General features: G+C 39.3%; 1 protein-coding gene across 1 annotated transcript; it reads left to right on the top strand.

Annotated features, from left to right (window-relative positions):
- The first annotated feature begins 80 nt into the window (after positions 1–80).
- On the top strand, positions 81–19,945 carry WBP4 (WW domain binding protein 4). The gene is given in 11 exon segments (XM_088842793.1): positions 81–165; positions 168–210; positions 535–607; positions 3,016–3,078; positions 3,169–3,292; positions 4,968–5,135; positions 6,243–6,289; positions 6,748–6,823; positions 8,797–9,002; positions 13,240–13,457; positions 18,401–19,945. Coding segments are annotated over 11 exon segments (1,299 nt in total). The 5' UTR covers positions 81–95; the 3' UTR covers positions 18,612–19,945.
- Positions 19,946–25,409: the final 5,464 nt, after the last annotated feature.

The raw sequence follows: 25,409 nt of genomic DNA, 5'->3' as shown, positions 1-25,409 counted from the left end.
GTCTCTTCAAGTCTTCATTACGGTAACCTCACCTCCAAAAATGGCGGAAAGGAATGAATGATCTTCTCCAACGTGTTTCTTATTTCTTAACACTGATGACAATAACAAATGATACACTTTTTAAAGCTATATTGTTTAAGGGAGTTTTAAATCCGGTACAGAATTTTTTACTCTAGTGCCAGCAGAATTTCAGTTGACTGCTTTCACTCAGCTAAATAATAAAGCAGGATGCTGTGTGTAACAAGACTCTGAAGCTTGCATTTGGGACTCTTCAGTTCAGTTCAGTCGCTCAGTCGTGTCTGACTCTCCGCGACCCCATGAATCACAGCACGCCAGGCCTCCCTGTCCATCACCAACTCCCGGAGTTCACTCAAACTCATGTCCATAGAGTCGGTGATGCCATGTAGCCATCTCATTCTCTGTCGTCCCCTTCTCCTGCCCCCAATCCCTCCCAGCATCAGACTCTTAAGAAGATGTAAATCATGCAAATATTACCTTTTTAGATTATAAATAAACTTGTTTTTTCTTTTCCAGGGCAGACTACTGGAAGTCACAACCAAAGAAATTCTGTGATTACTGCAAGTGTTGGATCGCGGACAATAGGCCTGTATGATAATTCCCCTATTAGAGAGTCTCCTAATACTGTGTTCATGTGAGATGTTTCTTGTTGATCTCAACTGAGAACTTACAAAATACTTTCATATACGTTGCTCTTGATTTTTCAAAACATCGAACAATTTCTGTTGTGTTTTCATTCCTTGTAGGAAAGCTGTGAGCCTTCTTCTCTATCATCAGCCCAAATTTGATTATGTACTAAGCCAAATTATTTCTCTCTGGCCCTTCAGTCACATTCAGGAACTGGACATTGAGTGGGTAATCACATTCATGTTTATGAAACACCTAGGTTATGACGGTGCTGTTTGTAATATTGTTGTATACAAAGAAAAGTAAAAGCAGAAAGTCCTTAACCTGTAGAAAGAAACATTATTATAGTTGTTCTTGTGTATCTCTGCTCTAAAGGTAGTTAGATATATTTGATGTAGAGCTTTATATTTCTAAATGCTTAAATTTACAAGACATCATTATTTTTGTCATGGAATATGAAAATAGCAAACTTTAAGCACATTATTAGTGTATCTTTTAGTCCAAATTCACCTTTTAAGACATGAAACGAAAGGCACCATTGATTTTTTTTCACCCCATCTCACGCATGTCTTTGTACTATGCATGCAGTAGATGAACGAAAGGGTATTTTTTAGATGTTTATTCGTATGGTATTACGTGGTAGAGCTGGATGGGTAAAAGAGTAGTAACACCATCTGTAACAATGTTATTTTCTTTGGTAGACATTTATTTATTATTACCCACAAAGAGTTTGAGGATACTTTTCAGTTTTGTCTATTTTTGTTTATTTCTTTTTGAATAGTTGCTAAAATTCTTGACTCTCTTGATTTTGCCCATTCTTACCAAAAATAAAAGGTCACAAGTTTTAAAAGCTACACAAATCACCGATAGCCTCTCTTCCTTGAAAGTATGCAAGCAATTCAGTGAAATTTTTGAGTTATCTAGAGAAAATAATTCATTCTAGGATTGTCTTTCTTCATTTCCTTGAATAGCTAATACACATTGATTTAACCTTTAACTAGAAACAATTTAATTTTGATTGGGCCTTTAATATTCTCTGTATAGTAAAACCAACTTTAGGAAACCAGTGTATGAAAAATAGAGGATGAATATTTGCTTTACGAAGTCACACTTTAAAGAGGAATTCACAGCAGTACTTTAGAGTAACTCAGCAAGTGCATTAGGTAAGAATTGATTGACAGAACTTTGCAAAGTTAACCAGAAGTTTCTTATTTCATACAACACATTTGTAATGTAGGGAGCATTCTGGCTGTTAAATAGATAATAATATTCGTTCATCAGCTCAGCCCTCATCCATCCAGTTCCCATCGTTCCTCATAGGTCACCCCTCTTTTCATTTTCTTGTCTGTGCTTCCATATTTGTATCTAAATGTTTCTGTAGATTCTAACGTGCATAGAAGGTAGCATGCTGTTTACACTGTCATGCACCACAGTAGTTTTGTTTTTTTTAATTGGACAGCATATCTTGGTGCTCTTTTATCATCAGGATGTAAGGAGCTCCTTTGTTCTCTGTTACAGCATCCTAATTTTAGATTGCCCTGCACAGGAGTTTTACATTTTGTACCATTACCACGTTGTATAATAGTATTTATTTATGATTTAGAAGGCATTTTTTACTGCCTACTTTTCTCTCAATTTGGAGAAGTTGAGAATCATTGTTTATTCTTCTTTTTTTTTAGCATAATGTGGCAAATAGAGCAGTACAAATCCTAGACTCGTCGGTTGTGACAGTTTATGTTGATGGGTGTTTTTTGTTTTTTCATTTAGTTTACGTATTTACTTTTGGCTTTGCTGGGTCTTCGTCGCTGCAGTCCGGCGCTCTCGTCGCCACGCGTGGGCCCCCATTGCAGTGTCTTCCCTTGTTACGGAGCACAGGCTCAGTAGTTGCGGTGCGCTGACTCAGCTGCTCCTCAGCGTGTGTGATCTTCCTAAACCCGCCTCTCCTGCACTGGCGGGCAGACTTTTCACCACTAGGCCACCAGGGAAGCCTCAAGAGGGGTTTCTTGAAGCGTGAGGTGTTTTTTTTTCCACCCCTCTTTTGGCTTCATGCCTTGCTTGAACCCTCATTACAGTCGTATTCACTAGATAAGTCAACAAGGGTACCTTGTATATTTCTGTATCAATATGGTCATCATAGTTTATTTTAAGCACCAAAGGAAACCTTGTCAGAGGGCATAATAATAAATAATGTGGTTTAGTTCCTTAGCATCATTTGATTAAAAGGGCCAGTTTGCATGAACATTAATTTTATCTTTTCTGCCAGTTGTACTTCAATTTTGTTATGTTCCATTTCCCTATTTACTGTTACTTTGCTGTGAAATTATGATGTGTAGTTTTCCTTTGTATTTTGTCTTTTTTTTAACCTTCAAGAGCATTGAATTTCATGAAAGAGGAAAGAATCATAAAGAAAATGTGGCGAAGAGGATCAGTGAGGTAATCTAGTTTGTTTCTTTCTTTGCCAGTTTATTTTCTCTGTAAATATCAGCCCTTTATCTAGCATTCACTTTTATATGTCTTACATAGATTAAACAGAAAAGCCTGGATAAGGCAAAGGAAGAAGAAAAGGCATCAAAGGAGTTTGCTGCAATGGAGGCAGCTGCCCTGAAAGCATACCAGGAGGATTTGAAAAGGCTTGGCTTAGAGTCAGGTAAAAAAGCAGCCAGCATGTTTTAAAAGTAACATCACAGGTCGTTCTAAGTGAGCTCTTCCTGTTTCCATAGAGAAGCTATACACTCAGTATACTCTCAGTGCTTTGCCTGTGTGTCACGGCCCTATTTAGACTGTGGGACTTTTGCTCATGCACTTTTCATTTTGCTTTTGAAGCTTCATCTTTCAGTACCTCTGTTCATAACAACTGTATTACGCTAGGGGTTACCAAGCCCTTGCTCTTAGGCCAGTAGTTCATTTCAGAGACACTTGAGTTTTTTATGGATCCTAATCTTTTGACTAAATGGATCTATTCATTTAAAAAATAGGCCTTGCCTTATAACCCTAGTTTGCTTTATCCATACCATCAAAACTATGAATCATGTTTATTTATGTAGTTGAATTATAGTGAATTAACCTTTTGTGAACAGATAATTGACTTCACTACTAGAAAGTAGATTTTTTTTTTTTACTTTTTTTTATTGACTGTTAGACACATTATGTAAATTTAAAGTTTACAGTACGTTAGTGTGATAGATTTATTGTAACGTGATTGCATTATGACAGTATTTATCACATTACAAAATTGTTATCATTGTCTGTATTCAAACTGTGCAGTAGATTTCTGGCTTATTTACTGCTTACTGCAAATCTGTACCCTTACCCAGCGTCAGTTTATTCCTCTACCTCCCCACCCCCTGTTTACTACCCCTGTTTGCTCTGTTTTTCACAAATTCTACTTTTCTAGACTCACATATAAGTGATAACCATACGGTATTTGTCTTTCTGTATCTGGCTTATTTCACTTAGCATAATGTGTTCAGGGTTCATCCATGTTGTTGCAAATGGCACAGTCCTTTCTGGTGGCTGAATTGTATATATGTATGTGTATGTGTATGTTTGTGTGTATTAAAATGCCATAGTTTATGTAATTAGTCTCTTCCTGATTAACATTTAGGATTCTTAGAGTTTTTCACACTTAGAAAGAATATTTCAGTGAGCGCCCTTATGCAGGCACGTTGTGACAATTTATATCTGTAGGCTCAGTTTCTAGAAGTGAGATTGCAGATTTGCAGTGCAAATGTTTTATAAATTGATTGATGAAATCAAGCTGTCTTCACAAATGTTGGGCTGATTTACACTTTTTCTAGAAATAAAATTATTTTGTTAACTGATGTTGGAAATAACTGTTCCTTTGGAAAAAAGCAAAGCTGTAAAAACTACCTATTTTTTACACCCATGTAAATACCTGATGAATAAGACTGACTAACAGTGAGTTTGGTTATTCTTTTCAGTGTTGATCTAATGCAAAAAAATTGTATGTATTTGCATTTCCTTGGTTATTAGTGAAGATAATGTTAATTCTCTGAGTTACCTTTGACTTTTTGCCCATTTTTGAGTTAGAAAGTTAGATTTGTAAGGGATCTTTGTTAGGAACATTAACCCTCTGTCGTATTTGTTATAAAGATTTATCGTTTGTCTGTCTTATATATATATTTTGGGATGTTCCCCTGGATAGTCTTATATTCTTCCATGTTTCGCTTTCCAAATAGACTTTGTAGTAATGCATCCGGTTCCCAAAGGAGTCTTGTCAAGCTATTGATTGGAATAAAATTATTAAACCAGAAAGGAAAAATTTCCGTCAGCTACTTCACCCTTCCTTCACCTTTCTCTAGAGATCTCAGAGCCAAGCGTGTCACCAGTAACCAGCACGGTCCCACCCACCTCTGCATCAAATCAGCAGAAAGAAAAGAAGAAAAAGAAAAAAGACCCTTCAAAGGGCAGATGGGTAGAAGGCATCACCTCGGAGGGTCATCATTACTATTATGATCTTATCACAGGAGGTACGTCATTTAGGCATAAAGACAGTAGAAAATGGTAACTGACAGTTTATTTGTGTTAGAACTTTTAGTTATTATCAGAACACTTAAACAGTGAAAGACTGTAACTTTACATTTTTGCCGCAATGGTTTGAAAAAAAAAAAAAAAACTGTGCCCTTTAAAAATATACCCTTTTCATAGTGATTTAAGATCATCATTAAAGACTTAATAGTGGGTTCTTTATACACTATAAATATAAATGAACTATGTAGCTTTATATTTTCTTGCTAAAACTTTGTAAGTATTTTAACTTAAGGGGTGTATGAATCATGGAGAAAGTAGAGAACAAGAAATAGAAAGGGTGGGTGGTACATGTATTCACGGAGTGGGTAGAAGAAAAGTTACAAATGGTTGCGAAGGTAGGAGATGAGACTAGAGAGTTAATGAGGAAAAAACCTCGGGCTACCAATATTGTGGGAGTTATTAAGATCTCTGGTCACAGTCAATCTTTGACTACGCAGAAACAGTAATAATCTCTTGAGAGTTTGCACCGAGCTGTTAGTGAAGTGCATGTTGTAGTTCAGCAGTGAACCATAAATAATTATATGCTAAATATTGTCTTAAATTTACATGTAATTACTTATCAGTTACATTTTCCCCCTTCTGCAGCCTATTCCTTGCTGCCTTTGTTCACCATCCTACTTTATATACTGTTTCTCTTAGCAATGCTTGTTTTTAATTCTACGTATTTTATTTTATTTCTGTCTTGAGTCATTCATTACATCTTTCACTCTCCCCTGCCCCAAGATGTCAGAAGGCCTTCTCATGCCTTCAAAATTTATCAAACCTGAATTCCAAGGAGTCTTTAAGAGGAGCCCTCTCTGGCTCTAATACTTCTTGTGGAAGCACCGGTAACTTCTTATCCTTCATTCTGTCCTCCCTTCTTGGTTACATAGCATTCACATGTATTCCGCACAATACTACTAGGGTGTGTGTTGTTTCTTTTGTTTTTGAATTATGTTTTAAACTACAGACACATAGTATTTCATTCATGTTGAATATATTGTTAATATTTGCCAAATTAAATTATTTTGGAAAGATTTTACAAATACAGTATATTTTGCTTTAAGCATCTCAGTGGGAGAAACCTGAAGGATTTCAAGGAAACTTAAAAAAGGTAACTGAAGCACATTAATAGTATTTTCTTTATTCTTTAAAGTGATTGGCGTTTGGGATTTTTGTTGGGTTTAGTTAATGGGATTTACTTGCAGATAAGCCTCCCAATGCCCCCAGGCACTTTGCTCCTTTCTTTCTATAATCCTTTGGTTAAAAGGTGGATGGAGGTGGAAAAGTGTTGTCTACCCTAAAAGTCCATGCAGGGCGAATGTTACTAGTTGACTTGCAGTTAGTTGCCATTTACATATCCCAGTCGGTCTGCAAAGAACTGTCCAGGTGTTCAGAAGTGAGATGATCCATTCATGAAAGGTGGCTCATGACTAACACAAACCAGCTTCCTGGCCATGATCAGTACCAATTCCCAGGTTTCCATAGGAAAGGAAGCGTTGGCTGACTGTCTTAGTTATCTAATATATAACCACATCTTCAGTTTATGTTGGGTTTTTTTCCTCCCATTAGGCAACAGGGAAGATTGTGTGGATAGAAGGGTTAAGTGAAGATGGCTATACCTATTATTATAATACAGAAACAGGGGGTAAGTAGTACTTTTGATGATCTTTTAAACTGTCTAAAATTGTACCTGACATTGCTCATTAGCCTGCTGGTGAACTGTCTGAACTTGAGAATTTTAGTATGCTGCTGCTGCTGCTAAGTCGCTTCAGTCATGTCCGACTCTGTGTGACCCTATGGACAGCAGCCCACAAGGCTCCTTTGCCCACAGGATTCTCTAGGCAAGAATACTGGAGTGGGTTGCCAATTCCTTCTCCAATGTATTATTTTTTATAATTTAAAAGCATTAATACAATGGAAAAGCAAAGAGGTTTCTATAATATACTGAGATGTACATTGTTATTCTCAAGTGACACTGCATTCACAAATTTTACTTCGAAACTCATTTTTATTTTCTCCACTATGATTGGTGTTATCATAATTAGTTTAGAAATATAATCATTCCTTTGGAAGATCACCTCATTCAGCTTGCCTTCTCCTTTTTTAAAAAACAGAACTGAAGCTATTTTAGCAGTGGCGAAGACTGTCTAATTTTCACTTTTACTTTAATAATTTTCAGTTACGTAAATATTTAGAAAACGTGTAATTAAAGCATCACCGACTCTGTGGACACGAGTTTGAGTGAACTCCGGGAGTTGGTGATGGACAGGGAAGCCTGGCGTGCTGTGATTCATGGGGTCGCGGAGAGTCGGACACAACTGAGCAACTGAACTGAACTGAATTATTATTTAAGTTTTTCAAATTAAGATTTTATCTAATTTCATAAAACTCATCTTCACAGTAATTATAGTTGATTTCTTCTACAGTTAAATTTATCAGACTAGCTATAGTATTGGTGTAACTCTGAGATGGTTTTTGTTGTTGTTTTTTGATTCCTGCTATCCAAGATTGCTACATAGCATTAAGTCTTTTAGGAGGAAAAGGCCCTTTTCATCTTCAAGTAGATACCCTGTCTGCCCAATGATGGCAGTGGTGCTCTCTCAGTAAACCTGACCGACTAAATCTGTGTAGACACAAAATAACATAACTCATGGTTAGATCTGAGTGAGCTCAGTCAGTAAACCTGACAGACTAAATCTGTGTAGACACAAAATAACATAACTCGGGCTAGATCTGAGTGAGCTCAGTGCACACCTGCTTCCCGTACCAGCTCTGTGATTGTGGGCAAGTCTGTAGTTGCTCTTAAGTAGAGTCGGTCGTGTACGCTGTGAGGTCATGATGGTCACGTGTCTGTAAGGTTCCCCAAACAGTGCCTAGTACATATTAGATGCTTAACAAATTTTTCATGAAAGCTCTTTTGTTACTTGTGTGAAATAGAGGCAAGGAAAAGTAATGTTTTTCATTAGTGCTAGAAAGTTCCCTGCAGTTAATAAGGGACTGGACCAATGTGATTATTAATAGAGCCCCTTTTACTCTTAAAACTTTCCTAGTTGAACAATAAATTTTAGAATCACTTTTGTTAAACTAAAAATAGAGAATAACTGCAAGATAATTAGAGCTGCTGTCCTTTTACTAAAAGCCCAACAAACCACTGGGTGGCAGTATAGTTCAACTGAGGGGTTTTTTTTTCTGACTATAAAATCATAAATGTTATTTATTCAGATCCTTGCCATATTATTTCACTTTGTGAAGATCCCAGGGAAATTTTGTGATAAATAAATTTCAGAAAATCTCCTATGTGTTCATTACCATGTTTTCTGAAATTGGTGGTGGTTAAATTTTGAGTCCTCAGAATGTATTACCCAGTTTTTAGTTCTCTTTCCACTGGGACTGTAATTGATACATCTAGTGAACCCAGATTGCTTGAATTTAATTTCTGAAAGCTAATAGCAAGATCTTTGAGAATTCTTATTATCTTCTTGATCAAGTGATGGTGTGAAACAGATGTAGTGTTGTCACTTAATAATATCTTGTAAGTGATAGCAAACATTATATTGGAAATTAGTTTTAAATAGAATTGGTAACTAAATAACATTACTGTTAAAATGTGTTGAATAGAATCCAGATGGGAAAAACCTGATGATTTCGTTCCACACTCCAGTGATCTGCCTTCTAGTAAAGTCAATGAAAAGTCACTTGGCACCCTAGAAGAGTCCAAATCATCAGATTCACATAGTGAGTCTGATGGCGAACAGGAAGCAGGAAAGGAGAAAAGGAAAGAAGAGACCCCAACAGAAACACAAAAGCTAATAATAAAGTTTAAGGTAGGTTCTTGGTTCTTTACAAAAGTTTGTTACTTTATGTAGACTCTTCAGCTTTCTGGTAGAAGGTGGAAATAAAACCAAGATATGCATCCCTTTTGGCACCTGGATAAATGATAGCAGCAAGATAGTAAATTGATTTTTAGATCTCCTAAGTTTGAGATGCCTCTGTAACATCCAGAGAGCTGTCTGAACATGCACAGATGAATGTCTATGGCTAGAAATGTTAACTTGTAGTAATTTAAGTCTTAGAACGGATGAAGTAACCTAGAAAAATTACCTTGGGAAACATTAAACATGTGAGTGAGAGAGAAGCCCACAGGCGGAATGAGGAAAGACTGATTAGGAAGGTATGCAGAGAAGCGCAGAATCCAGCATCCCAGAAGCCAGTGGAGTGGAGAGTGTGCATGCCAAGTCGCTCAGTCGTTTCCGACTCTGTGACCTGTGGACTGTAGCCCGCCAGGCTCATCTGCCCATGGGATTCTCCAGGGAAGAAAACTAGAGTGCTTCAGTAGTTCAGTTTAGGTAACCCAGGGATTGGACCTGCGGCTCCTGCATTGCAGGCGGGTTCTTTACCACTGAGCCACTGGGGAAGCCCTGGAGTAGACAGCATCAAGGACTAACTTGGTCTAGCAAAGAAAAAATGTCCTTTGAATTTTGCAGACAGGAAGTCCTTGATATCCTTTTAGTGGTTAGACCAGAGTTTCAGGAGGTAAAAGTCAGATTACAGGAGGATGAAAAGTGGTTCACAGTGTGTATGTGCTTGGGATATGAAATGAAAAGTAGAAATTAAATGATAGGATGGTGGCTACATACTGACTTTTAATTGTGAGAGATTTGCAGTGGTGATGTTTTCCTTAAGAGGAACTCCAAAAGAATACCAACAAGGATAAGTGAATAGGTTACTCATTCTCTGTAGGAAGGTAAGGCTTTCATTTTCCAAGGTTTGACTGGATGAGTTGCTGTCAGGGAGGAAGTCATGCCTTTTAGCCTCAGCTTACTCATGTGTAAAGAAATCAAGATTGTTTGCTGAGAGGAACTTTGGGGAGCTTGACAACATTAACAGACTCAAATAATCCCTGAGTCAGGGTGGGAGAGGAAATGAACCAAGTAAGAGGATTGACAGGTGGTGGTGCTGAGTGCCCAGCCGTGGTGGGAAAGTAAAACCAACATTTTAATAGTGTTAATAGTATTGCTGGACTTCCCCAATGGCTCAGCACGTAAAGAATCCACCTGCCAATGCAGGAGATGCAAGAGACTAGGGTTTGATCCCTGGGTTGGGAAGATCCCTTGGAGGAGGGCATGGCTACCCATTCCAGTACTCTGGCCTGGGAAATCCCATGGACAGAGGAGCCTGGCAGGCTACAGTCCATGGGGTCTCAGAGTCAGACACCACTGAGCACACTCACACACAGTAGTATTGCTAGTCCTCCTGCTTTTGTGACCGTTCTAGGAACAATCAGGAGCCTGGATGCCAAAGTGGACAAGATATATAACATTAATCTGAGTACTGGCCTGAGAGGTGAATGTATATCCAGGATGCTGGAGAGAGGGCACTTGCAGCCTTCCCTAAGGTCTGGTCTTTGCCTGCAACTTCTCTACCCACCCCATAAATCTTGGTGGAACTTAGCATGAAGAACGTATCCAGTTTGTAGAAGAGCAGCAGCAACACTTTTTGTGTAACGTATATCTCAGTGTTTATAGTTCAATTTAGGTAACCCAGCATCCAATTTGGGACAGATATTATTAACTCCAAGCAAACAAAATATTTCAAAGTATACATCAACAAAAAAGGACAAACTATAATCTGGCTACTAGCCAGAAAAATCAGTAAATACCTTGGTGTTACTAGTCTATAATATTTTTATATTCAGATTTGAACATTGCTTTAAGCAAAACATGTAATAAGGTTTCATTATCACTTTGCAATTTAATCTATCACACAGCATCATTAAGTCTTCATCTACTGAAATAATGGATGAATAGTATTCCATGATATGAATATACAGTGATTAATTCAGCCCTGTGGAGCGGAATATCTATTTTGAATAATCACTAAAGGGACCAGGAGAAGAAATAACTGGAGGCACATTACTTAGCAGTGTTAAAGTCTCTGCTGAAATTGGATATCATAAATTCTGAAAGCTTATCAGTTTGTGTGTTGTGTGATTCTTTTTTTGGTAACACTTGACAGACTGATGGTTGGATAGACCTGGGTTGGAGATTTTTAGATCTTTTACAATAGACAGGCATAGGGACAAAGATATTTAAGGGTGTGAGTAAAGGAATGTCTGTGAAATGATTCTCTGTGGGCTGGGGCCTGATAATGAAGAATATGAAGTCTAGATGAGACCAGCAGACTCAGAGCACAGGAAATTAAGGTGGTAGAGACAGCAGCCAGGTTGAACAGGAAGTATCGTGGAAGTAAGGGAGCCAGAAAGCCAATGGAGTAACATTGTGTCAGACTTTTAGGATTTCACAAATTATTGTTGAATTTTAAAATCGAATGTAGAAAAATCATGAATAAAACATATTTTTGAAGGAAATGTTATTCAGCAAAAAAAAAGATTTCACAACTGGGGCATTTCTGAGTGATGACCTAATAACAGGAACATAAACATGAGGACTTAATATTTGAATACTACCTATGCACCAACTGCTACATGTGAGGAAAATGCCTTACTAGGTCACTGAAATATAGTGAAGGCCAAAGTCAGTGGTTTTGTGCATCACAAAACTGAGGGTCAGGAATTGTTAAGCTCTAGGATGACCACAAGAGTTTGAATAGAGAGAAGGTGGTGCCTGAGTTGCCAGTGGCACCACTTGCATGGCGTAGTGGCCAGAGGTCCTTGGATCACTGAGGAAGAAGGGAGGACAGGTATGTAGGAGGTGGCATGGGTCTCAGAGGAGGCGGTCATTGCACGAGGATCAGAGTAAAACGCATCCCGTCCTCAGTAAAAATGTCTTATTTTAAAAATGACATGGTCTGGAAGCAGTCATTATAGCTAGAGAAAGCTGATGCCGTGTCCTGGTTCTGTGAAAGCAGCAGCTAAGAAAATGCATTAACATCCATTCAAAGAATTGCAAACAGAGCAGAGTCCCAGGACTGCCACTTGTGGTAGTACAGTTTGCAGAGAGGCTAAACCGAGCCACAGGGCTTTGCTATCCCAGTTGAAGGGGTGCCGTAAAAGCAGCAGCTCTCCCCAGGGGCTCTGCAGAAGCTGCTTCTCCTTCAGGGGTGTGTCTTTTCCTAATTTCATGTCATTACCAGTTGTATAGGCCAGTAAATTTCTGGCAGTGTCCTCAATGTGCAGATGGATTTCAGCTAACTCTAATTGGCTGAATGTTAGTCGTTCAGTCATGTCCGACTCTTTGCAACCCCACGGACTGTAGCCAACCACCCTCTTCTGACTGTGGAATTCTCCAGACAAGAATACTGGAGTGAGTACCCATTCCCTTCTCCAGGGTATCTTCCCAACCCAGGGATCAAACCCAAGTCTCCTGCATTGCCAGCAGATTCTTTACCATCTGAGCCACCAGGAGTTCTTTACATAAGTAATGGGTATAGAAGGGTCCAGCAACATGGCATTAAATTTAGAAGGGGCGCAGTATAAAGGGAGGTCACTGATGGACATGTGAGGAAGGGGAGAAAGCACTAAAGTGGAGAAGAGAGAATAAATAAGGCCTATGAATGTCTCTAAGTATGGAACAGGTAAAGGGGTCATGTTATATTTTATAGCCTTGGCCATGATATGTTAGCATTTTAGACATAATGAGAAACCTAATCAAGCATTAAAGAAGTTCTTCCATGTACATTTGTTGTGTTATGTGCAAATTTGAACTATTGAATTAATGTATTATTATTTATAAATCAGTAGCAAGATTATCGGAGAAGGCAATGGCACCCCACTCCAGTACTCTTGCCTGAAAAATCCCATGGACAGAGGAGCCTGGTAGGCTGCAGTCCATGGGGTCGCACAGAGTCGTACACGACTGATCGACTTCACTTTCACTTTTCACTTTCATGCACTGGAGAAGGAAATGGCAGCCCACTCCAGTGTTCTTGCCTGGAGCATCCCAGGGATGGGGGAGCCTGGTGGGCTGCTGTCTATGGGGTCGCTCAGAGTCGGACACAACTGAAGTGACTTAGCAGCAGCAGCAAGACTATATTAAAGAATTTTTGGTCCTAGTAGTTTTCTTTGAGGTTTGTTACTAATATTTCTTGACTTTGACATTCCAGGAAAAAAATAAAAATAGTAATAAAAGAACTGAACCAGAAACACAGAAAGAAAAAAATACCCAAGGGAAGAATTCATCAGGTCCAAGTGAAGAAAAACCCAAAGAAAAAAATACCCAAGGAAAGAATTCATCAGGTCCAAATGAAGAAAAACCCAAAGCTCATAAAAAACCAAACCCATATGGAGAATGGCAGGAAATTAAAACAGAAGTTGAGTCCCAGTAAGTACTTGAAACTTAATCCAACAATTGTAACTTAATCCTGTCCCATATTATTACAAGTATTTTTATGTCCCAGTACTTCCGTAAATTGTAGTACTTAATTTCAGGAATACAGTGCTCATTAAAAAGTCTAGCTCATTTCTTTTATTTCTAGAGTGGTTTTATTTTTTCTAATTAAATATTTTTAAGTGTAAGCTAATGTTTATTTTTTAAAGTAAAACTAAGCATTGCTTTCATTCTTACAAAGATTTCTATTGACCACACTAACATGCCATATACCTATGAGTATTTTCACACTCACCATGGTTATTCTCGGAGAAGGCAATGGCAAGCCACTCCAGTACTCTTGCCTGGAAAATCCCATGGATGGTTGAGCCTGGTAGGCTGCAGTCCGTGGGGTCGCTAAGAGTCGGACACAACTGAGTGACTTCACTTTCACTTTTCACTTTCATGCATTGGAGAAGGAAATGGCAACCCACTCCAGTGTTCTTGCCTGGAGAATCCCAGGGACAGCAGAGCCTGGTGGGCTGCCATCTATGGGGTCACACAGAGTCGGACACGACTGAAGTGATTTAGCAGCAGCAGCAGGCAAGTATAGCTAGGGAGTGTTTGAAGTGTGGCTAGTGCAATTGAGGAAATTAGTTTCCTCAGCCCCTCATGAGCCACTGAGATAGGTGGCTACCATATTGGAAAGTAAAGATCTATATTCATTTTTTTTTAACACTGACTTAGAAATGCTTCTTAGTGTTTTACATTTAAAACATTTCACAGAAACTCAGGATCGCTATGACCCAATAACTCTAGAGCCAGCCCACATGAGTAGAATTCTTGACCGAGTTGAGAAGAAAATTCAGCTTGACTCCAGTTCTGTATCCTAGCACGGTGCCTGACACAGCATATCTGTGAGAAACATAATGCACATTTTCTTCCTCTGACGACTCTTAAGTTTCTTCGTGTTTGTTCTTTCTTCAGATGAACACTTAAGACTGTTGACAGTGGGTGAGGAAGGGGTCTGTTGTTAGTTCTTACTGAAACTGATTAAATTTGTATTGTGTCTTAGTATAACTCTGCCCATGTATCACATAAACTCTGAGAGATGCTTCCTTGATTTCATTGTTTTTGGAACAGTTTAATATCATGTGTTTGCTTTTTTGACTTGGTGGTTTTCCAAAAGGACGTATTTTTCAAACTCTTACGTAGGTTGGTTTGTTTTTTCCACCTTTATTTCATTGTGTTCAGATACTATAACCTTTACAATGTTTGCATTTTTAATTTGGAAATGACTGTGGTTTTGAGGAAGTGCTTATGTAATTATTTTTGAAGTTATTTGAAAGGAAAGTGTATTCTCTGTAATATATTTTATTTGTAATCTCTTACCTTTCTTTCAAACGTCTTTTCCTCTGATTATGTCACAGGGTTTATTCCCTACTTCATTGCCACTTCTATTAGCTTCCACTTAGGAATTTCCTAGGACCATGATTTCAGAAATGAACCCATTCTCTACTTATCTCTCCCATAATCCCAGTTAGGAAGTAATAAATACTATGACTTGACCACTTTATCAAATACAACACAAAACACCGAGATTGTGAAATCAGTGAGTCTGTCATAGACTTTCTTGGACAGAGATTCATTTGTTCAGCCATCAAACCCTGCATTACTCAAATCTTTCTCTGCTTGGCTAATGAAATATTTTAGTTTCACCTGGAAGCAGAGGGGTCTAGGGGAAGGAATATAGGTTTTAGATCAACACAGGCCTAGGTTTTTTGTTTGTTTGTTTTTTAGATATTTATTTATGTGCTGTGCCAGGTCTTCATTTTGCCGTGCAGGATCTTTAGTTGTGGCATGCAAACCAATGAAGCATGTGAATTCTTAGTTGCAGCACTTGGGGTCTAGTTCCCCAACCAAGGATTGAGCCTGGGCCCCCTGCATTGGGAACACAGTCTTAGCCTCTGGCCTGCCAGGGACGTCCCTGGCCTGGGTTTTAATCCAAGTAATATTACAGCCATAATAGTTTGGTTCACCAAGTTATTTAACTTCTCTCTAAGCCTCAGCCTCCGCCTCTGTAAAAATATAAAAAGCCAAAAATGAATACCCCATCAACTTCAGGGGCTGCTTGCCTTCTTGGGAAGTACTGTTGTTGGCAATCTAAGGGAAAGTAGGGAAGTAGGAAAAGCCAGTAAAAGTTGCATTTGTCATATATGTTTAATACAGTAAAGAAAAGTTTGGATGGCATCTGTATTCAGAACAAATCAGATTTAAGACCTATTCCAGTAAGCACACCTGTTTCCTGCATCCCCTCATCAGATTTTGAGGAAATGGATCTCAGGATCTACTGAGATAGCTTCTTCCTCACATTTGTATTATACAGAATAGTTTTTAGTTTTGCTTTTTCTAGTTTTGACCTGTGCATTACAGATTTGAAATTTTCTTTGTTCTTATATTCTTTTTTGCAGTCCTAGCAAGCTTCCTAACTATTTCAGTTTTTAAAATTATTACAGTGCTTCAGTTCAATTCAGTTCAGTCGCTCATTTGTGTCCGACTTTTTGTGACCCCATGAATCATAGCACGCCAGGCCTCCCTGTCCATCACCAACTCCCGGAGTTCACTCAAACTCATGTCCATCGAGCTGGTGACGCCATCCAGCCATCTCACTCTCTGTCGTCCCCTTCTCCTCCTGCCCCCAATCTTTCCCAGCATCAGAGTCTTTTCCAGTGAGTCAACTCTTCCCATGAGGTGGCCAAAGTATTAGAGTTTCAGCTTTAGCACCGGTCCTTCCAATGAACACCCAGGATTGATCTCCTCTAGAATGGACAGGTTGGATCTCCTTGCAGTCTAAGGGACTCTCAAGAGTCTTCTCCAGCACCACAGTTCAAAAGCATCAGTTCTTCGGCGATCAGCTTTCTTCACAGTCCTAGAGACCTCTTTTAAGCCTGTGTTTATCCACATGTATATAGAATGGACCATGAAAAGATCTCAATACTGTCACCATGGCCCTCTCTGCACAGTCTGTGTGAGAGGGAAGCAAACTTGTTACCATGTACTTTTAAGATAATTGAAGAGCGTATATTAAATTTAAATTCTAAGCAAACATAAAAATCACGTCTCTGTAGTTATCAAGAGCTGTAGTTGATGAGAAATCACTGTGAAGATCTCTGATTTGTCTCCGCTTTCCTCTGACTTGCCTGCCTTTCTCAGGCAGGATCTCCCCACTTGTTAGCAAAGCTTTCGGTTTATCTCATACTGACAAAGATTCTAGCAAAAAAGAAGTGCTGCTTTACCAGTTCCAAAAGTGGCCCTGTTTAGCTTTCATCAGATACCCAGTTCCCATTCCTGAGCTAACCACTGTGAATTCTGACTGGACATGAACTGAAATAAGCTCAAAACTCAGAGAGGAAGAAAGAGGTCATTTCCAAAAGGGAAAAAACAAAAGAAAATTTAAAGCGTTCTAGTACTAAAAAAGACACTAGAAAAACCAAAATAGAGTATTTCTACTCCAGGTGCCTAGAACACAGTCTGGTTTATAGTATACATTCAGTATGGATGCTCATGTTAGATTAACTACTACTTGAGGAACTTGCCTACAGTCCAGTGGTAAGCCTCCGTGCTTCCAATGCTGGGGATGCCAGTTCAATTCTTGGTCAAGGAACAAAGGATCCCACATGCCATGTGGTGTGGCCAAAAAAAAAAAAAAAATACTACTACTCTACATGTACCATAAACTTTCAGACTTCTCCTGGCCCCTGGGAAAGGTTTTCCTCTGTTTCCAAGGATCAAGATGAATGACTACATTACAAGGGTTCTTCTGCGATTGAGGGGTGTGAGCTTTACTAATCTTCACTCTTCTTAGATGGGGGGTTCTCAACTCTTGATACCTGAGACTTCTAACATTTAAATCATCCCTTTACCTTATTATTCCTTTTTCTCTCCTGTCATCACTCTTCCTTTCGTGCTGACCAGGTAATCTTTTGGTTTCAAGTGAAAAACTTGAGTTACCTTAAATTTTAAGAAGAGGTTAAGGGAACTTCCCTGGCAGTCCAGTGGTTAAAGACTCCAGAATTCCACTGCAGTGAGCATGGGTTCAATCCCTGGTTGGGGAACTAAGATCCTCACAAGAAAAAAAGAAAGGAAGAAGGTTATTAGTTCAAAAATTCCCAGAAAGGTTCTCCCTACAAGCTGCAGGAGAGGCAGGAATTGGGCTGGGCCTCACAGATGACTGGAACCAGGCCTGAAACGTTGGCAGGATTCTCCATCTCCCATCCTGCTTTTCTTTGCAGGCCTTTTTCTCTTATCTCTACAGAACTGCTTTCTCTAAGTAGGAGAATGTATGATTCCCAACAAGTTTTATGTGCTTAGCCACTAGAGAGGTAAACATAATGGTCCTCCTGGCCTGTGTTCAAAAAGCTCACGGGCGGGACGGATGACTGTGCTGTGACTGAATGCTCTTTCCCAGACCAGTTGTCTGTGTCGAGGGCAGAGACTGTGATAGACTCATATTAACCAGGCACTGATCTCTGGACCAGTCGTCTGATTCTTTATAACAGCCAGTTAGGTAGTCCTACTACACCAGGACATTGAAATTCCACGGTTTTCATCGTGTGCTGTGAAAGCCTTCAGAATCCTTCTCAGTCCATGGCAAAATCCCTTTTCATAGACACTTCTCATTTATAAGTACAAGTATTTCCTTCAATGATATACCCAGTAGGAACAAAAGAGTAGAAGGGAATTTTCCTTGTGTGTCCACCTGTACGGATGCTCAGTATCTTAAGTAATATTATAAAATCAGTATTTTAAAATAATCACCTTCTCCAGAATGACCAGCTTCTAATTTCCAGTATTATCATTAGAAAGATGACCTTGAGGTTTTGGTGGACTCATATATTATATAAAAGTTTGTTTTACACTGTCAAATAGTGGTTTTATTTTTTTTCTTTCTGTTCCAGTGAGGAGGTAGATTTGGAGCTTCCAAACACTGAAAATGAATATGTATCAACTTCGGAGGCTGATGCTGCTGGGGCACCCCAACTGGTTTTTAAAGAAAAAACAGTCACTTCTCTTGGAGTCGTGGCAGAGGGAGTGGCCCCAGTCTTCAAAAAGAGAAGACTTGAAAATGGAAAGTCTAGAAATTTAAGGCAACGAGGTGATGATCAATAATTATAAGAAAGCTTTTAATGTGTGCTTTTTGGACATAATGGAGACTGTACATCTTTAAAAGCTCCTCCGTGTTTGTTTTACATTATTTAAGTGATAAAAATTTAGACTTACTCTGAGTGCATTTTATGTGAATTTAAAATAAATCTTTTTTCATGTGAAATTGATTTTTGTTCCTAAAATGGAAGCCTACCACATTGCATTGTAATACAGTGTATTATCTTCAGTGTCTAAAAACTGGTAATTATTATCATAATATAAGATGCTATGTATCTGTTATTTAAAACGTTTATCCCATTCTTCCTTTTATGAACATACTTATATTGCACTGAAAATGAATTACCTTTGCACACTGATATTTTCCAAGAAATAAGAATTATACCACATAAGAGAAGATTCATAGCACATGATGATTCAGTTCTGAGGATCCTGTCAGAAAGGCTGATGTAGAAAGTATATGCATATCTTACTTACTTTTTTCAACTTAAGTTCAAGGACCAAGAACCAGGACTGTAGTTCAGGTAGTGGTTAATAGGGACTGAAAATCGGAACCAAAGGAAGATAGGTGTATCCGCCTGGTTCAGCGTGAAGCGACAGCCATTGCGTCGGCATTTTCACCTTCAACCAGGCACTGTGCTTGGAACTGAGGGTGTAACGGTGAACAGGATACGTCTCTGTTCTTCACAACTTCTCATTCAAACAGAATCTTTTCCCCAGTCATGCACTCTGTGCACCGGCCTTATATGTACTGGAAAATATTTTTTAGGGTTTATTTAAAACTCTGTAGATGAAGTCTTGAACAAAAATAGTAAGGTCTCTGACTTCAGTGAAAAGTTTTGGTATTTCTTTAGACAGATTGGAAATTTCCCATTTCCTGGTTAAAATTTTTAAAAAGTGTAACTTTCTTATTTAATCCATTTGAAGTAGGTACCTTCCCTTTATTATTCCAAATTCTTAAGATTATATTTTTTATAAGTTGTACAGTAGTTAACATTTGGCAGTAAATATTTGTCTTTTTAAGGTTACTAGTGTACATGTAAGAAAATTATAGCTTATTAAAAACTTTTATGAAAGTCAAATAGTTTTTATTTTTTATTCTACTACTGATCAGTGTCAACTTAGCATTGGTGAGAGAGTATTTGGAGACTTGTATTTGTTTAGTGTACTTATCTGAGTATTTCATGAATGTATAGCATTATGGAGAAGTACATTCTTTAAGCCCATTTGTCATCTAGCTAATAAGCAGTGCATTTTGGTGCTAGGCTTTCCTCAATTGGAAAAGAGAATAAGACCATAAATGGATTACTGCTATGTTTTACCCACATATTTAGCTTATATAAAATATGCAAGTTTAAAGACATTTTCAAAACCACACCTTATTCTGTGAAGTGTTTCTGTTTGGTGCATTCTTTATCTTCTTTACCCAAGTTTAAAGGTCAGTTTGCCTTAAACAGACTGGTTTTAAGGATTGCTCAGGAAAGACTTGAGAAACACAACAATTTTACTAAATCAAATCATGAAAAATAATACTTTTCTGTTTGTTTTGAAAGAATAAGTAGAAAATATACCAGCTTTAACTTCCTGGATTTTTGCAGAAGTTAAATATTTGATACCTTTTCTTCTATTACCTTTCTATTATATTATTTTGCATATACGTTTCTATATATATGCATATGCAAAAGCTTAGTCATGTCCGACCCTGTGACCCCATGGACAGTAGCCCATGAGGCTCCTCTGCCCATGGGATTTTCCAGGCAAGAATACTGGACTGGGTTGCCATGTCCTTCTCCAAGGGATTTTCCTGACCCACATCTCCTGTGTCTTCTGCGCTGGCGGGTGGATTCTCTCTCACTGCACCACCTGGGAAGCGTGTGTGTGTGTGTGGCGGGTGGATTCTCTCACTGCACCACCTGGGAAGTGTGTGTGTGTGTGTAGGTAGCTTATAAAATTGATGTATTTTTATTATATATATGTATATATATAAACAGAGAAGTTAAGTGTTTAAAAAAAGACCTCTTCCCCTGTTGCCGCTGTGGGGTCTTTCCCCTAAGCTTTCTGACACTGTGGGTGCATGTGGATGACCCTTAGGACGCCTGGATCCGTCTCGGCACGCAGGCCTCTCTGGTGGTGGTGCTCAAGCTCTAGAGCGTGGGCTGAGGAGTTGCAGCATATCGGCTCTGTAGTTGTGGCCTGTGGGATCTTAGTTCCCTGACAAGGGATTGAACCCAGGTCCCCTGCACTGGCAGCAGAATCTTAACCACTGCATGACCAGGGAAGGTGAAGGTGAAAGTCGCTCAGTCGTGTCCAATTCTTTGCAGCCCCATGGACTTAGTCCATGAAATTCTCCAGGCCAGAATACTGGAGTGGGTAGCCTTTCCCTTCTCCAGGGGATCTTCCCAACCCAAGGATCGAACCCAGGTCTCCCGCATTGCAGGCAGATTCTTTACCAACTGAGCCAAAAGGGAAGCCTGGATGACCAGGGAAGTTCCCCCATATTTTTAAGGACTGAAAAACTATAATCAAAGTTCAGTTCAGTCGCTTAATCGTGTCCAACTCTTTGCCACCCCATGGACTGCAGTGTGCCAGGCCTCCCTGTCCATCACCAACTCCCAGAGTTTACCCAAACTCATGCCCATTGAGTTGGTGATGCCATCCAACCATCTCATCCTCTGTCGCCCCCTTCTCTTCCCGCCTTCAATCTTTCCCAGTATCAGGGTCTTTTCAAATGAGTCAGCTCTTCGCATCAGGTGGCGAAAGTTAGAGTTTCAGCTTCAGCATCAGTCCTTCCAATGAATACTCAGGACTGATCTCCTTTAGGATGGACTGGTTGGATCTTCTTGCAGTCCAAGGGACTCTCAAGAGTCTTCTCCAGCACCACAGTTCAAAAGCATCAATTCTTCAGCGCTCAGCTTTCTTCACAGTCCAACTCTCACATCCATACATGACCACGGAAAAAACCATAGCCTTGACTAGATGGAACTTTCTTGGCAAAATAATGTCTCTGCTTTTTAATATGCTGTCTAGGTTGGTCATAACTTTTCTTCCAAGGAGTAAGCGTCTTTTAATTTCATGGCTGCAGTCACCATCTACAGTGATTTTGGAGCCCCCCAAAATAAAATCTGCCACTGTTTCCACTGTTTCTCCATCTATTTCCCATGAAGTGATGGGACCAGATGCCATGATCTTAGTTTTCTGAATGTTGAGCTTTAAGGCAACTTTTTCACTCTCCTCTTTCACTTTCATCAGGCTCTTTAGTTCTTCTTCACTTTCTGCCATTCATAAGGGTGGTGTCATCTGCATATCTGAGGTTACTGATATTTCTCCCGGCAGTCTTGATTCCAGCTTGTGCTTCCTCCAGCCCAGGGTTTCAAAGCAGTGGTACTTATTTACACACAGGTACGTCATACTTACACTGGAGTTCGTTTCTGGTCCTCTGTTATTGTACCAGTGCCACACAGATGGCATTATTGCGTTTTCATGGTATGTTTTAACATCCGGTAAAGCAGGTACCCCTCATACTGCTTTTCGGTTTCAAAATGCTCCTATTCATTATTTCAAGTTGCCACTTCTGCATGTCCCCCAAAAGACTCATCCCATGCCACAACCCATTGAGTTGGTAATACCTGCCGTCGTTTTTGACATTGATTCTTCTCATCTATCAACACTGTCTTTTCAGTTAGTCAGTTTCTTATGTCTCTCTAAATTTGTGTAGTTTTCTCCCTAATGGGCCCTATATATACAATTCTTGATAGGTAAGCTCCTGAGGGCCAGGGCCTTGTCTGTTTTGTTCACACATCATAAGTACATGGCCTATTATAAGCACTTAATATGTTCAGGGAATGAATGAGAAAAATAGTAGAAGAAAAGGAGGGAAAAAAAGAAATAGAGGTGACTCAAAATTACAACTGGCTATCATTTTCCACCAGATTACCAAACATCAGTCTGTCAGTGTTGGTGAAGTTGTGAGGAAACAGGTGATCTTGCATGCAATAATTTTTTTTCTGTATTTTATGATGTTCCTACATCTTAAAAAGTTTGCAGACTGGAGAGACTGCCTCTCCCAGGATTAGCCCTTAGAACAAAGGGCTTGCCCAGGAGCACATCTTTCACATACAGAGCAGTCAATTCCACATCTCTTGCCCCAACCACCTTTTTATCTAATTCTCACTCACCAGTCCGATATTTCCTCTGCCCTAAGGCATCCCAGGGCCAGATACCAGGCAACTAGAGACCACTTCTGTAGTCCAAAGTCCACTGGAATTGTTCAGAGTGAGTGAGTGAGTAAAAGTCGCTCAGTTGTGTCTGACTCTGCGACTCCATGGACTATATAGTCCAAGGAATTCTACAGGCCAGAATACTGGAGTGGGTCCCCTCCTCCAGGGAATCTTCCCAACCCAGTGATCAAACATAGGTCTCCCACATTGCAGGTGGATTCTTTACCAGCTGAGCCACAAGCGAAATCCAGGAATACTGGAGTGAGTAGCCTGTCCCTTCTCCAGAAATCAAACCAGGGTCTCCTGCATTGACTGAGCTATCAGGGAAGACCCATTGTTCAGACCAGCCAATCCTTTCCCGAGTAAACTCCAATAAAGACCTTGACCTAGACCTTTCCCTTGCTCCTGTGTTCTGCCAGAATCTGGTGCTTCCCCTGTAGCCCCAAGTGGCATGTGGTCACCTCCACTCTTGAGATCTGTCGAATAATAGACGTTGTCCTCCCAAGCCTCGGTCTCATGTGGCCACACCTACTTTGACCATGTCATAGCCAACATGTACATTTGTACAACAGTACAGATGGATCCAACCTCCAATAGAGCAAGTTTTCAAAATACCAAGGTTTAAAACACACATCTATTAATGTAATAGCAGGTCATTCCACTTCAAGAACTTTATTATCCTATAGGCATGCTCACACATGCTAGAAATGACAGGTATAAGGTTAATCTAACATTATTCCTAAATCAGATTGGAAGCAACCTTAATGTCTCTCAATAGAAAAGTGGTTAAATTAGTTGCATTTCTTTAACAATGAAATTCAGAAAGGAAAAGTAAAAAAAAAAAATCCCTTTTAAAATTGCATCAAAAATATATAAATAAAAAGTAAAAATTCTTAGGAGTAAGCCTGACCAAGGAGGTGAAAGACTTATAAGCTGAGAACTATAAAGTGTTAAGAAAATTGAAGGTTTTAAAGAAATGGAAAAATATCTCGTGCTCTTGGACTGGAACAGTTAATATTGTTAAAAGGGACAGACTACCCAAAGAAATCTATAGATTTAATGTGATTCATGGTCAAATTACCCATGATGTTTTTCACAGAACTAGAACAAATAATCCTAAAATAAATTTGAAACCATAAAAGACACAGAATTGCCAAAGCAATCCTGGGGGAAAGAACAAGGCAGGAGGCGTCGCCCGCCCAGACTTCAGACAATACTGCAGACTTGGAGCAGCCAAAGCGGTGTGGGACTGGCACAAAGACAGACACGGATCAACAGAACAGAGTCCAGAAAGAAACTCAGACACCTACAGTCAGTTAATCCTTGACAAAGGAAGCAAGAACATGCAATGGGGAAACAAGTCTCTTTAGCAACTGGTGTTGAGAAAGCTGGACAGCCGCATGCAAATCAATGAAGTTAGAACACACCCTCTTGCCATACACAGACTCAAAATGGCTTGAAGACTTAAAGCATTAAGACATAAAGACATAAAGCATGACATCATAAAACTCCTAGAAGAGAATATTTTCTGACATAAATCATACCGGTGTTTTCTTAGGTCAGTCTCCCAAGGAAATAGAAATAAAAGCAAAAATAAACAAATGGGATCTAATCAAACTTATAAAGCTTTTGCACAGCAAAGAAAACTATAAACAAGCTGAAAAGACAACCTATGGACTGGGAGAAAATATTTGCAAATGATGCAACCAACAAGGGCTAAATTTCCAAAATTTGCAAACAGCTCATAGAGCTCAATAACAACAACAATAAAACCTCCACAAAAAACAACAACAAAATAAATTTAAAAATAGGCAGATGATCTAAATAGACATTTCTCCAAAGAAGATATACAGATGGCCAACAGCCATGTGAAAAGATGCTCAATATCAGTAATTATTAGAGAAATGCAAATCAAATCTAGAGAATGCAAATCAAATGCAAATCAAATATTAGAGAAATGCAAATCAAAACTACAATGAAGTACCATCTCACACCAGTCCAAAAAGTACCATCTCACACCAGGCTATCATGAAAAATAACAAATGCTAAAGAGGGTGTAGAGAAAAGGGAACCAACTCTCCTAAGCTGTTGGTGGGAATGCAAATTGGTGCAGCCACCATGGAAAACAGTATGGAGTTTCCTCAAAAAAACTTAAAAAAGAATTTCCATATGACCCACAAACCATATATCCAGACAAAACTATAATTCAAAAAGATACATGCACCCCCGATGTTCACAGAAGCACTATTCACAATAGCCAAGACATGGAAACAACCTAAATGTCCAGTGAATGGATGATGTGATGTGGAGAAGAGAATGGCTACCCACTCCAGTAGTCTTGCCTGGAGAAAACCAAGGACAGAGGAGCCTGGCAGGCGGAGCCTGGCAGGCTACAGTCCTTTGAGTCACATTGAGTCAGACACAACTGAGTGACTAACACTTTTTTTCATGAAAATTCAGTTCAGTTCAGTCGTGTCCGACTCTCTGATACCCCATGAATCACAGCACGCCAGGCCTCCCTGTCCATCACCAACCCCCGGAGTTCACTCAAACTCATATCCATTGAGTCGGTGATGCCATCCAGCCA

The sequence above is a fragment of the Moschus berezovskii genome, chromosome 13, assembly GCF_049115385.1.
Source record: "Moschus berezovskii isolate FMDL1 chromosome 13, NW_MosBer_1.0, whole genome shotgun sequence".
NCBI lineage: Eukaryota > Metazoa > Chordata > Mammalia > Artiodactyla > Moschidae > Moschus > Moschus berezovskii.
This window is presented reverse-complemented; position numbering and strand designations above follow the sequence as displayed.